This window comes from Cetorhinus maximus, chromosome 20 (genome assembly GCF_964194155.1).
Source record: "Cetorhinus maximus chromosome 20, sCetMax3.hap1.1, whole genome shotgun sequence".
In the NCBI taxonomy this organism is placed as follows: Eukaryota; Metazoa; Chordata; class Chondrichthyes; order Lamniformes; family Cetorhinidae; genus Cetorhinus; species Cetorhinus maximus.
In genome coordinates, this window is record NC_135898.1 from 84,779,831 (window position 1) to 84,792,320 (window position 12,490).

Consider the following 12,490-nt stretch of genomic DNA (forward strand, 5'->3'; position numbering starts at 1 on the left):
AGAAGGATTAGAGGGGACGTGAGGAAAAAACTTTTTCACTCAGATGTTGGGTGTCTGGAATTAACTACCTAAGTTGGTGGTTGAGGCTGAAATGCTCAACTCATTTAATAGGTACCTGGATCTGCATCTGAAGTGCTGTAACTTGTAAGGCTATGGACCAGGTGCTGGAATGTGGGATTAAAATGAACAGCTAGTTTCTTTTTTCGGCTAGTGCAGACACGATGGGCTGAATGGCCTCTTTCTGTGCTGTAACTTTTCTATGGTTCTATGAAGTTACTGAACACATTGACTGCTACCCCAGCAGAGACCAGGAATCAAATCTCATGACCTTCCTATTCTGTACTACTCAATCCACTAAGAAGGATCTTAAAAAAAAAATTTGCACCGGCAATCCCACAGTACATATCCTCCTGTGTACAGGTTTTATGTCTCTGCTGAGGAAAGATTAGAACTCAGTATGGAAGTGGTTTTGTGTTTTACTTTTGGAAACCATCTCCTGACATGTCCTAGTCGTACAGCCATTCAATATTTATTTTGGGCTCTAAATACTTTTGGGCCAATTCACAGTTACGGTTTGCATGTTGCAAAATGGCACCAGCAGGTCTGTGGCCAAAACGTTCCCAACACTTGGGAATCGTGCCTGGTGGCACTAGGTAGTTTAGTTTTGTGTAAACTACTGGCTGTTACTGTGAATGCCAGCTTCCTTTTCCTGCATTTTGAACTATCCAAACACTTTAAAGCACACTTGCTGATCTACCATGGCTTGGCTGAGGGGTGTCAAAGTGCATGCTACTGCCAGTGGTGCTTGGGTGGGAAAGTGATACCTATCTTCACAGAGAATTTAGAAACTTGTAGGATCTCAAGGCAGTCAAATAAGCCTTTTTGATTAATACTTAGAAAGTAAATGAACTATTATTTCCTTTCCACAGCAGGTAGCTACACAAATTTAGTTCTCTTCACTTAACCACAGTTGAATAAATGAATGCTGTCATACAATATTGGGAAAGCAGCTCTTCATCTTTTATTTTCTATCTATTTAGCAGTTGATTTATTATAGGGGTGGTGCAGTGGTTAGCGCTACCACCTCACAGCTCCAGGGACCCGGGTTCAATTCTGACCTCTGGTGTCTGTGGAGTTTGCACATTCTCCCTGTGTCTGCGTGGGTTTCCGCTGGGTGCTCCGGTTTCCTCCCACTGCCCATAGACGTGCTAGTTAGATGGATTGGCGGCGGTTAAATTGCCCCTTATTGTGTGTGTGTGTGTGTGTGTGTGTGTGTGTGAGTGTGCGCCCTGTGATGGACTGGCGTCCCGTCCTGGGTATAACCCGCCTTGCGCCCATTGCCTGTCGGTTAGGCTCCAACTCCCCACGACCCTGAATTGGATAAAGTGGTTCTGGAAAAGTGAGTTATTATAGTGAAGGCCAAAAAATGAATAAAGTTTTAAAGATCAAAATTAATTAGTGTTCTTCCTTTAGCAAATCTCTGTACTTGGTATTACCAAAGATGATTTTAATCTGGAACCTCCCACCAATCTTGGATAATGGTACATTCCTTTCAGAATTTGCCACTGTTTGTGAACCACTATTTGAGCTCTGAAAGGAATGGAGCTGATCAAACTATTTATAGTACTTTACAGAGTATGCAGACCTTCCCTATTATGCAGTTTTCTGTTCAGCTACATTACTGTACTTGATATTTTGTTTGCTTGAAATTTTAGCAACAAGAAAAATTGAAAGTATGGTACATTATGACTGATAAAACATATCTATATATTAACTGTCAACTTTTTCCATTATAAATTCCTTTGCCCACATTTATAATGGAAACTGCCTCTATAATTTTGTTATGCTGTAATTATAGCCTCCTGCCAGTGGTGGCATAGCATTTGTTGAGTCTTCCAGTTCCAATGCCTGAGAGGTGGAGAAACTCCTTTACTCTGAACTGCTTTCAAAGTTGCTATACATTTATATATACATTTACTCTATATAACAAGATCAAAATGTACTTTAATTGGCTTAAAGTATGACTTTAAAGTGGAGACTGATTTATGTCTGAGCACCCTTAATTAACTCCAACCCTCTAACCCACTGACTCTGTCCACAATATTCCAGGCAATGAGTTAGTATTTTACTTATTTCTTCTCTGCGTCCTCTCTTGAATGAGTCTTGGTGGCTATTCCAACATATGTAGGCTGGGCATCATAGGGCTTAACCTAGTGTTTCAAACTGCTGTTTCTTCCTCTCCCTCTCCTACACCATTAACATACATTCAGATTAGGAGCAGGACTAGGCCATTCAGCCCCTTGAGCCTGCACTGCCGTTCAATAAGATCATGGCTGATCTGATTGTGGCCTCAACTCCACATTCCACCTACCCTCGACAACCTTTGATTCCCTTGTGAGTCAAGAATCTATCTACATCTGCCTTAAAAATATTCATTGGCTCTGCCTCCGCCATTTTATGGTGAAGAGAGAGAAAGATTCAAGACCCTCTGCAAGAAATAAATTCTTCTCATCTCCACCTTAAATGAGAGACCCCTTATTTTTCTGCTGCCTAGTTCTAATCTCTCCCAGAAGTGGAAACATCCTTTCAGCATGCACTCTGTCGAGTCTCCTCAGGATCTTATGTTTCAATAAGATTGCCTCTCAATCTTCTAATCCAGTGGGCACAGGCCCAGCCTGTCCAACCTTTCCTCATAAAACCATATCCCCCTCACAGGTATCAGTTGAGTGAACCTTCTCTGAACTGCTAATGCATTTATATTCTTTCTTAAATTAGGAGACCAAAACTTTACACAATACTCAAGATGTGGTCTCACCAACAACTGTAGCAGAAGATCCCAACTTTTTATATTACATTCCCCTTGCAATAAACAACATTCCGTTTACCTTCCTAATCACTTTCTACACCTGCGTATTAACTTTTCTTGATTCATGTACCATGATACCCAAATCCCCCTGTACCTCCAGAGTTCTGCAATCTAGATCCCCCTGTACCTCCAGAGTTCTGCAATCTCTCTCCATTTAAATAGTATGCTGCTTTTCTTCCTGCCAGAGTTCATATTTTCCCATATTATACTCCATCTGGTAAATTACTGCCCACTCACTTAACCTATGTCCCTTTGCAGACTCCTTGGAGGTATCTTTGAGTCATGTGCTGACAGGGTTGAGAAACGTTGTAGTTGTTAATTGCATTCTATGTACGGTATAGATGACTACATGCAGAGGCAGGGCATAGTCTAAATGACATGCTTTTTAAAGAACCAATGTTGGAATGCATTGTGAGGCTTAAGGTTTCCTGAAGTGTTGGGACTTTTTTGGAAATGACTTGCTAAGTAAGGATGCCAGGGAGACAGTGGGAAGGTATAGCGTCAGAGGGACCAAGTTAGTTTTGTTTTGGCTAAAGGAGCAATTGAGGAGTATGTGGGAGTTCTGTTTTTTGTGTTTTGGAATTGATTGGATCATGGTGGCATTTTCCTATTCATTGTGTTTCTATAATCATAAGCTTAGATAGATTGTAGAGCTTCACTGGGGCCGAGCAGGAGAAACTTGAACACTTAACTATGGTTGAATGAATCACCACTTCTCCACCGCTCGGCCAACTGCATACAGTCCATATATTGGACCTGGGTCTTGCCTGTTCATTTACTCAATTCACACACCACTTTGTGTACTTAACTCCCACTGAGTCAATAAGATGTCCAAAGTAATTTGCAAGGTAAATAACCTCACGGCTAGCTGCTAGGTCAACCTTGAGCAATGTACATATCCATGTTAACAATAATAAACTTAACTCAACAAAGTGCAATCATAGGGACACATTTGTCACCAATGTCACAAATATTATGAAAGTGTAAGATTTTCTCAGTGTCCACTTAGACTAGAAAAGCACCCCACAGTGCCATTAGTTAGATTTTTTTCAAGCTTGGGCTGTATTTTGATTCTCAAAGCCTTTGCATTAGAAGAAATCTTGTGTGATGCATCAGAAGTAACGGACATCATTTTAGTAGTGCCAAACTGAGAGCTGTAAGGGTCCTGAGTCCTGACAATCTGGCCCTTTGGGCCAATTAACACAATCTCCTCTCTTTCTATTCCTTCCTCACTTTTTTTTTTCTTGAATTCAATGGGCTTGAAGGTTTGGGAATAATCAGGGAAAATTCCAAAATCTGAGCACTAAGATCTATTGCTAACTTCAGCCTGGCGTATGCATTTAGATAGGAATTTTGAAAGTTTGAATGGGACTCATGGGACATCATGTGCTCCCCAATAACAAACAATATTAAGCTGCAAAGGTTGAAGTGAGTAGATTCCTACACCATGTTGGTATCAAAAATACCCAGTAATATGGTTACACATTACACATTGTACATTACACATTAGCTAGGTTGACATAGGTGCAGCACTAAGGGAGTGCTGCCCCCGTTGGAGGTGCTGCCTTTCAGATGAGATATTAAGCTGACGTTAAACACTAGTCTGCCCCTCAGCTGGATATGAAAGATGGAACTATTTGAAGGAGGACTGGTGAGTTCTCCTTTTTGTCAAGGCTAATATTTATCCTTCAACCCGCAACACTAAAAACAAATTATATGATAATTTATCTAATTGCTGTTTGTGGGAATTTACTGGGTACAAATTGACTACACTTCAAAAGTATTCCATTGGCCATATGACATCTTGAGGATGTGGAAGGATTGCTAAGCTATCTCTTCTCGACCTGTCTGCAGCTTTTGACATAGTTGATGCACACCATCCTCCTCTAATCCCCTTCTCTGTTGTTCAGTTGGGCAGGACTGAATTTACCTGGCTCTATTCTTATCTATCAGGTCATAGCCAAAGAATCACTTACAATTGCTTCTCCTCCCACTTCTGTACCATTAACTCTGGGACTGTAGAACGATTACAGCACAGAATAAGGCCATTCAACCCATCACAACGGTGCTGGCTCTCTGCAAGACTATTTCAACTAGTCTCACTCCCCACCCTTTTCCCCATAACCCTACATTTTTTTTTCAGATGCTGGTCCAATTCCATTTTTAAAGCAATGATTAAATGTGCATTCACCAAACTCTCAGGAAGTGCATTACAGATCCTAATCATTCTCTGCATGTAAAAACATTTCTCATGTTGTTATTGGTTCTTTTGTCATTCACATTAAATTGGTGTCCTCTGGTTCTCGACCCTTCTGTCAATAGGAACAATTTCTCTCTCTTTACTCTGTCTAGATCCCTCATGATCTATTTTTGTCCCCCTCCTATTTCTTATCTATAAGCAGCCCTGCAAAAACACATCAGATCCCATATGTACGCTGACGATACCCAGCAATAACTTTGATTACCATCTCTCTCACCTGCAACTCTCATCATAAACCCCCTTCCAGCCTCCCCTGAACGCCTCACTGTCACTAATTTGTCACACTGCTTGTCCGACATCCAGTACTGGTGAGTAGCAATGTCCCTCAACTAAATATTAAGAAGATTAAAACCACTGTCTTCGTGCCCCACCACTTACTCCACTTCCCTAGTCACCAACTCCATCTGTCTCCCTGGCATCTCCCTTGGTATCATGTTTGACCCCTGAGATGAGCTTTACATCTGATCCATCATTAAGCCCATTTACCTCATATAGTAATGTTGCCCAGCTCCTCCGCTTGCTCAGTTCATCTGGTACTTTCATTCATGTGTTTAACTCTAGATTTGACTATTCCAACCCACTCCTGGCCAGCCTGTTGTCTTCTACCCTCCATAAACTTGCTCATCCAAAACTCTGTTGCCTTTATCCATTCACCCATCATTTCCATGTGCACTGACCTACATTAGCTCCCAGTTGAGCATCATCTCAATTTGGCAGTTCTCATCCTGGCTTTCAAATCCCTCCATGGACCCACCCCTCCCATCTCTGCACCTTCCTCCCTACAGCCTCACCCCCACTGCTGGTGAGACCTCTGCCCCTCCCAATTCTGGCCTTTTGCGCATCCCTGATTTTAATTGCCTCACATGGCAGCTAATTTGTGTACAGCACAATCCTACAAACAGCAAATGAGATTAATAACTATATAATGCAAGATGATAAAAGCAAAAAACTGCGGATGCTGGAAATCCAAAACAAAAATAAAAATACCTGGAAAAACTCAGCAGGTCTGGCAGCATCTGCGGAGAGGAGCACAGTTTATGTTTCGAGTCCGTATGACTCTTCAACAGAACTAAGTAAAAATACAAGAAAGGTGAAATATAAGCTGGTTTAAGGGGTGGAGGTGGGACAGGTAGAGCTGGATAGAGGGCCAGTGATGCAAGATGATGTTGGTTGAGGGACAAACATTGGCCACAGCACTGAGAGAGAGTCTCCCATCTCCACTTTGAGTGGTGCCAATGGGATCTTTCACATCCAACTGAACAAACAGATGGGGTTTCAGTTTAACTCACCATCCAAGAAAACAGTGTAATATTGCTTGGCCTAAATTATGCACTGCATTTCCAGTGTGAAGTTCAAGCAGATGTACTACCAACCAAGTCAAGCTGATCTCTCTTTTAATCTCTCACCTTAAATTTGCTCCTTTTCCTGCACCTTTCTACCATGTGTTCACTGCAATCTTTGCTTTATGTGAAAAGCATAATATCATTTTCTGATTCAGGTTCCTGTGGCTGATATCCACTGCATCAGGACCCTCGTTTTGGCTGGAAGTAGTTGTGCTGGCTTCATCAGATTTTACAGTTACAGCAGTCTTTAACAATTTTCTCTTTTTCTCTGAGTGCTTCCTGTTCTGCTACCACTCACCCAATGGTCAGTGACCCTGATGTCTGCATTGCCATACACGATCTCACTACCTGTCTGAGCAGCATTAGTCGTGTAGCTCAGGGGGATTTCCCACTCCCCATCACAGGTTCTGCCTGTCCTGCTGGTCAGAAAGTTCTACAAGAGCAGATTGCTTGATGAAATGATCTGGAGACTTTTGAGCATAGTGATGCCTTTCTAAACACAACTGAAATCCAGCCTACTGAAACAATGTGACCTATTGTTTACCTACAGGACCAACTAAGCACCCTGTACTTTGAGCAATAAAACTTCAAGCTAAACTTCAGTCCTTTAAAATAGAATAGAATAGTAGCTCAGGAGGTAAGTGCATAACGCCTGAAATGTTCTTGTCAGACCATAGCTCTGATTTTAGCGCTGCACTATCTCATGCACTGAACTTTCCTCATAATGTAAGAAATCTAATCAGGACCAACGTTTAACCTTTCATTAGTTTGTCAGGAAGAAAACTAAACCTTAAGCAATGCTGATAGGAACAGGAGGCCATTCAACCTCTCAAACGTGTTTCATCATTCAATTAGATCATAGCTGATCTGTATCTTAACTCTACCTACCCACTTTGGTTCCATAACACTTAATACTCTTTCCTAACAAACCTCTATCTATCCCAGTTTTGAAGTTTTCAATTGACTCCCAGCCAAAACAGCTTTTTGAGGAAGTGTTCCAGATTTTCACTACCCTTTGTGTAAAGAAATACTTCCTAACTTACAGCAATAGCTTGCATTTATAAAGCACCTTAACATAGTAAAACATCCCAAGGCATTTTATAGGAACATTACCAAACAAAATTTCACTGTGAGCCACATGAGATATGGGGAGAGGAAACCAAAAATGTGCTTAAAGGGAGGTAGGCTTTAAGGAGCATCTTAAAGAAGGTGGGCGGTTTAGGGAGAGAACTCCAGAGTTTAGGGCCCAGGCAGCTGAAGGCACGGCCTACTGGGATGCACAAGAGGCCAATATTGGAGGTGCATAGGGTTGGAGGAGGTTAGAGATAGGGAGAGGCAAGGCCTGGGAGGGATTTGTAAATAAGGATAAGAATGGAGGCATTGCTGGACAGGGAGCAAATGTAGATCAGTGAACTTGGGTTTGATAGATGAACAGAACCTTTTGCACATTAAGGATACGGGGAGCAGAGTTTTAGATGAATTCAAAATTCAGGAGAGGTTTGGAATAGTCAAGGTCTAGAAGTAGTAAAGTGAGGGTTTCAGCAGCAGATGAGCAGAGGCAGAGGATATTTATAATATTCAAAAGTGGAAAATGTAATCACGTGCATTTTCTTTAAGGCTCAGGTGATGATAAAGATGGAAGTAGGTGATCTTGGTGATGGAGCAGACATAGTCTTTAATTTTAAGCTTGTGTCCCCTTGTTCTGGCGGTCTCAAACATTCAAAATTAAATGTAACTTAATTTAAGTAGTTACCTAAATCATCATCAAGCTCATCCAAATTTTCTAGTGGGTTAATGTTCCTTGCAGAAAAACGCAGCAACTAAATGAACTATGCACTTTGGAGGGCCCAATTCAATTTTAGCGCAATTTGCTTATGGACTAGAAGCAAAAGAATCACCTTGGGTTCCTGGAGATCATCACTGCCAAGAACCATTACTGCATGTGTGGACACATGGGGAGAGTATGGCAACAACTCAGTTGCAGATGAATCCTTGTGGCTGAATAGCAAGTCATAGTCAAAGCTCTCAGATGAATAATTGTCATGCAGGTGAATTCCTTGAAGGACTTATTGCCGTGGAACTGGAGTTTACAAAGGGTTAGCATGCATAAGAGAGGGAGGGGAGAATAGTGCCAAAGTGAGGAGGAGACATCAGTGATCTGAAGCTTTGCATTTTAAACACTTACATTTTGCAGCTTGCTCCTGGGTTTGAGTATCTGATTAGCCATTATGTTCACTATTGACCATTGGAACTGATGCCTTTTAAATAGCTGATGACAGCAGCATTATAGGTAATTATAAATTATAAATCAGTATCCAGAAAGTAGTTGAAGAGGAATTTGATGGGACAGAGTAAGAAAGCTTGACTTTGCCTCTGGCCTGGTGTGTGTTGTGTTCAAAGAAGGAACAGAACAAAATAATGAGTGGGAACTGATTACTCATTGAGAATATTTCTTTCCTCCCCATGCCCCATTCAGGTTCATTAACAGAATGTTACGATGAGCTTGGTAACCGGTACCAGCTTCCTGTTTATTGCCTAGCACCGCCTCTAAACCTCATCACCGAGAAGTGCGATGAGGAAATGGCTGACATACCCGACCCTCCGGCAAACGCCAAGCGAGAATTCCAGCTCAAGGTGCGCTTGTCCACTGGGAAGGACGTCAAACTGAACGCCAGCATGGCAGACACAATCGGGCAGCTGAAGAGGCAGCTGCACACGGAAGAGGGTATTGAACCCTCACGGCAGCGCTGGTTCTTCTCGGGGAGACTACTCACTGATAAAATGAGACTGCAGGAAACGAAAATCCAGAAAGACTTTGTGGTGCAAGTTATAGTCAATGAGGTAGCTGCTATTTACTGAGCCACCAGGCAAAAATATATCAATATGCAAGACACATGACTATGTATCTTATATAAGAAAAACTGAAGGGCTCTGGAACATGGTCGGTGTAAGGAGGGACTTGGAGTTGGAGTGCACTGGAATATGTACAGTGGCCTATTTTGGCCATTGTCAGTTGGACAGTCAAATTTAGTTTGAGGCCAAAAACAAGAATCATATTTAATTTACATCTGGCAGTCTTGTTATTGCTGCCTTTGGCCAGCCAATGGATATTTTTGACTGTAAATGAAGGTGATTTCTGTTGCTCTCCTGTCCCCCTCTCTCGCTCTCCTATCCCCCTCTCGCTCTCCTGTCCCCCCCCCTCTCTCTCTCCTGCTTTTCTCTCTCTCTTCTCTCTCCTCTCTCTCTCTCTCCTCTCTCTCGTGTCTCTCTCTCTCTCCGTCTATCTCTCTCTCTCTCTCTCTCTCTCTCTCTGCCTGTCTCCTCTCTCTACCTGTCTCTCTCTCTCTCTCTGTCTATCTGTCTGTCTCTTCTTCCACCTCTTTCCATTTCCTACCATCTTAAAAAAATTGATTGAATAGCCATCTCACTGTGGTCCTGTCAATCTGGGTACTTTGCAGTGAAGATCTTTTAAAGGTTGCTCTATAGTAGCAGTTTGAGGCTTTATATAGAAAAGTGTACTGCAAATGTTTTACAATGGCTTTAATCGTGCAGTGGTTGATCACTTGTTTTTTTGCTGTAGGCCTGTAAGGACCCAGCTAAGCACCAAAAAATTTGCTGTTGTGTGTTTATGTATAATTACACCAATTGAAGTCTCAATGTAACTCTGTGCTTCCATTTTTTTTAAAAAATAGGCAAAAGACTGGTATGAATTTGTAAAAAAAAAAATGATGCTGGAAATATGTAAGCAAACTACCTCTGCCTCTATACAGAGAAAAGGCAGGCTAATATTTTGGGTGTTAGATACCTTATTGAAATTGGAGCATGCAAAGGCCTCTTAACAGGAACTTAAAGCTTCTATCTGAAGATGTTTGCAATGGAGTCTCATGGACAAATGCATATGTTCCCAGTTTAATTTACATTATATATGTAAATACTAACAGACCTGTTGTCTCATTAGGTAAATTTCAGAGCACGGCAGAATCTGATAACAACACTTTCTAAACTTCTGTCCATAAAGTTCCAATGGAGAAACACAGCGTGTGACGAATATAAGCACAAATGGAACATGAGTTTGCCTGTGCTTAATGGACAGGACTGCTAAATGTCACTCTTGAACTTTAGTTTGAATGTGCCTTCTGTATGAGACCAAAAGAAATGGAGGAAGTTGGAGAATGATGGGTTGGAGGCAAGTTTTGTTTATGCTATCCAAAGAAGCTGGTCATGCTTTCATTTCTTGGCCTCATTCCCTTTCTTTTAATTTACTCTATCCATAGTACTTGTTTTACAATTCAGACGAACAGTCTAAAATAAGAGAGTCATTTGGTGGTACTCAAAATGAGATGTATTAATTTATATTTTTGCTCCTCACATGCTGACTACCATTTCCTGAGACCCCCTCCAATTTTGGCAGAATGCCTTGGTGAGGTGTGTGTGATTTGACGTGAGCTGCATTGACTTCGGGTGATTTTGTGAGCAAGAAAACTCTGCTGTGGGACTCAAATGTGCAAACGAGATTTGAGACTTCATTCCTAGTCAACTGTTGTATGCTCAGTCTGTTGCAGTGGTAAGAACCTGACTCAGTGGATCTGGGCTCTCAGTTACAGGGCAATGAATAACTCCATCCAGGCACTCTCAAAGACTGGCTTATTGGTTGAACTACCTAAAGATTGCTTCCCTGTCCGCATGTCCCACATGTCCCACTGTGTCTCCATCTTCAGAGGTGGAAGGAACTAGGAATTGAAGAAAATGTGAATTTTATTTTGAGAGGAATTGTTGAACTATGAACCGTTGAACACAGCTGTCATCATGGATGACTCACAGGTGCTGCTTTTGTTTTTGCAATGCTGTTTTCCCAACATGAATTGATCAGTGCCAGCCTAAACTGAGGGAAAGAGGGGTGTCCCTTTTAAAGATCTGAGCAAGATTTAAACAGTGCAGAGTAAAGATATTGAATTGGATTGAACAGAGTGGGAGGAGTATGCTTCACTTCCAGTACTGAGTGAGGACATCATGCAGACTGGCTGCCCCTCTCCAGCATAATTGTGTATCCTGTAAGGAGAAATAGACAGCACTGATTGAGAGAATAGTGCCTTTTTTTTTGTAGGAAGGGACCATTTTCTTAAAAAAAAGAGTGTAAGCCAAACCAAACAGTTTAGGTTCCAGAATCTCGACTTGATAACTGTGCAGGTACACAGCAGCTGGCTTGTGCAGAAAAATGGGATTAGATGGTAGAGTGGAAAAAAATCTCTTGATGTTGGGATTTGGGTTCATTGTTAGGAATAATACTCCACAACAACAGGGCAGTTGTTTAGTCCCAATATGAAATCTTCCATTCTCTTGTCATTGACACCATTTTAAAAAGATACTATTTTTAGCTGTTTTCTGGGCAGACAACGTAATCAGAGGGGACTGTCACAATTTATTTTTGCGTGCACCCCAGTATAAGGTGAAAAAATGTAAATCCTTATTGACCAGATTGAAATGATCTTGTCTTAGGTATTTGTTTATTGTTTGATTTTGTACTGCAAACAAACAAATCTTGCTCTCATTGGTATATGGGCATTGCTGGCTAGGCCAGCATTTATTGTCCATCCCTAATTGCCCTTGAGAAGGTGCTGGTGAGCCCCCTTCTTGAACCGCTGCAGTCCCTTTGGTGTAGGCACACCCACAGTGCTGTTAGGAAGGGAGTTCCATGATTTTGACCCAGTGACAGTGAAGGAACGGCGATATATTTCCAAGTCAGGATGGTGCTTGGATTAGTACTTGGGACTATGATGTTATTGCTATTACAGAGACTTGGTTGAAGGATGGACGGGATTGGCAGATAAACGTTCCAGGATTTAGATGTTTCAGGCAGGATAGAGAGGGATGTAGAAGAGGTGTGGGGGAGTTGCACTGCTGATTAAGGGGAATATCACAGCTGTACGACAGGAGGACACCTCGGTGGGCTCATGCAGCGAGGCAATATGGGTAGAGCTCCAGAATAGGAAGGGTGCAGTCACAATGTTGGGGGTTTACTAT

General features: G+C 41.8%; 1 protein-coding gene across 1 annotated transcript in view; it reads left to right on the forward strand.

Annotated features, from left to right (window-relative positions):
* Positions 1 to 10,131, forward strand: part of ubtd1b (ubiquitin domain containing 1b) — an 84,989-nt gene extending 74,858 nt beyond the window's left edge. The window contains exon 3 of the mRNA XM_078565088.1: positions 8,946 to 10,131. Within this exon, the coding sequence (XP_078421214.1) occupies positions 8,946 to 9,328 (383 nt within the window). The 3' untranslated portion in view covers positions 9,329 to 10,131. The remainder of the gene's footprint in view (positions 1 to 8,945) is intronic.
* Positions 10,132 to 12,490: the final 2,359 nt, after the last annotated feature.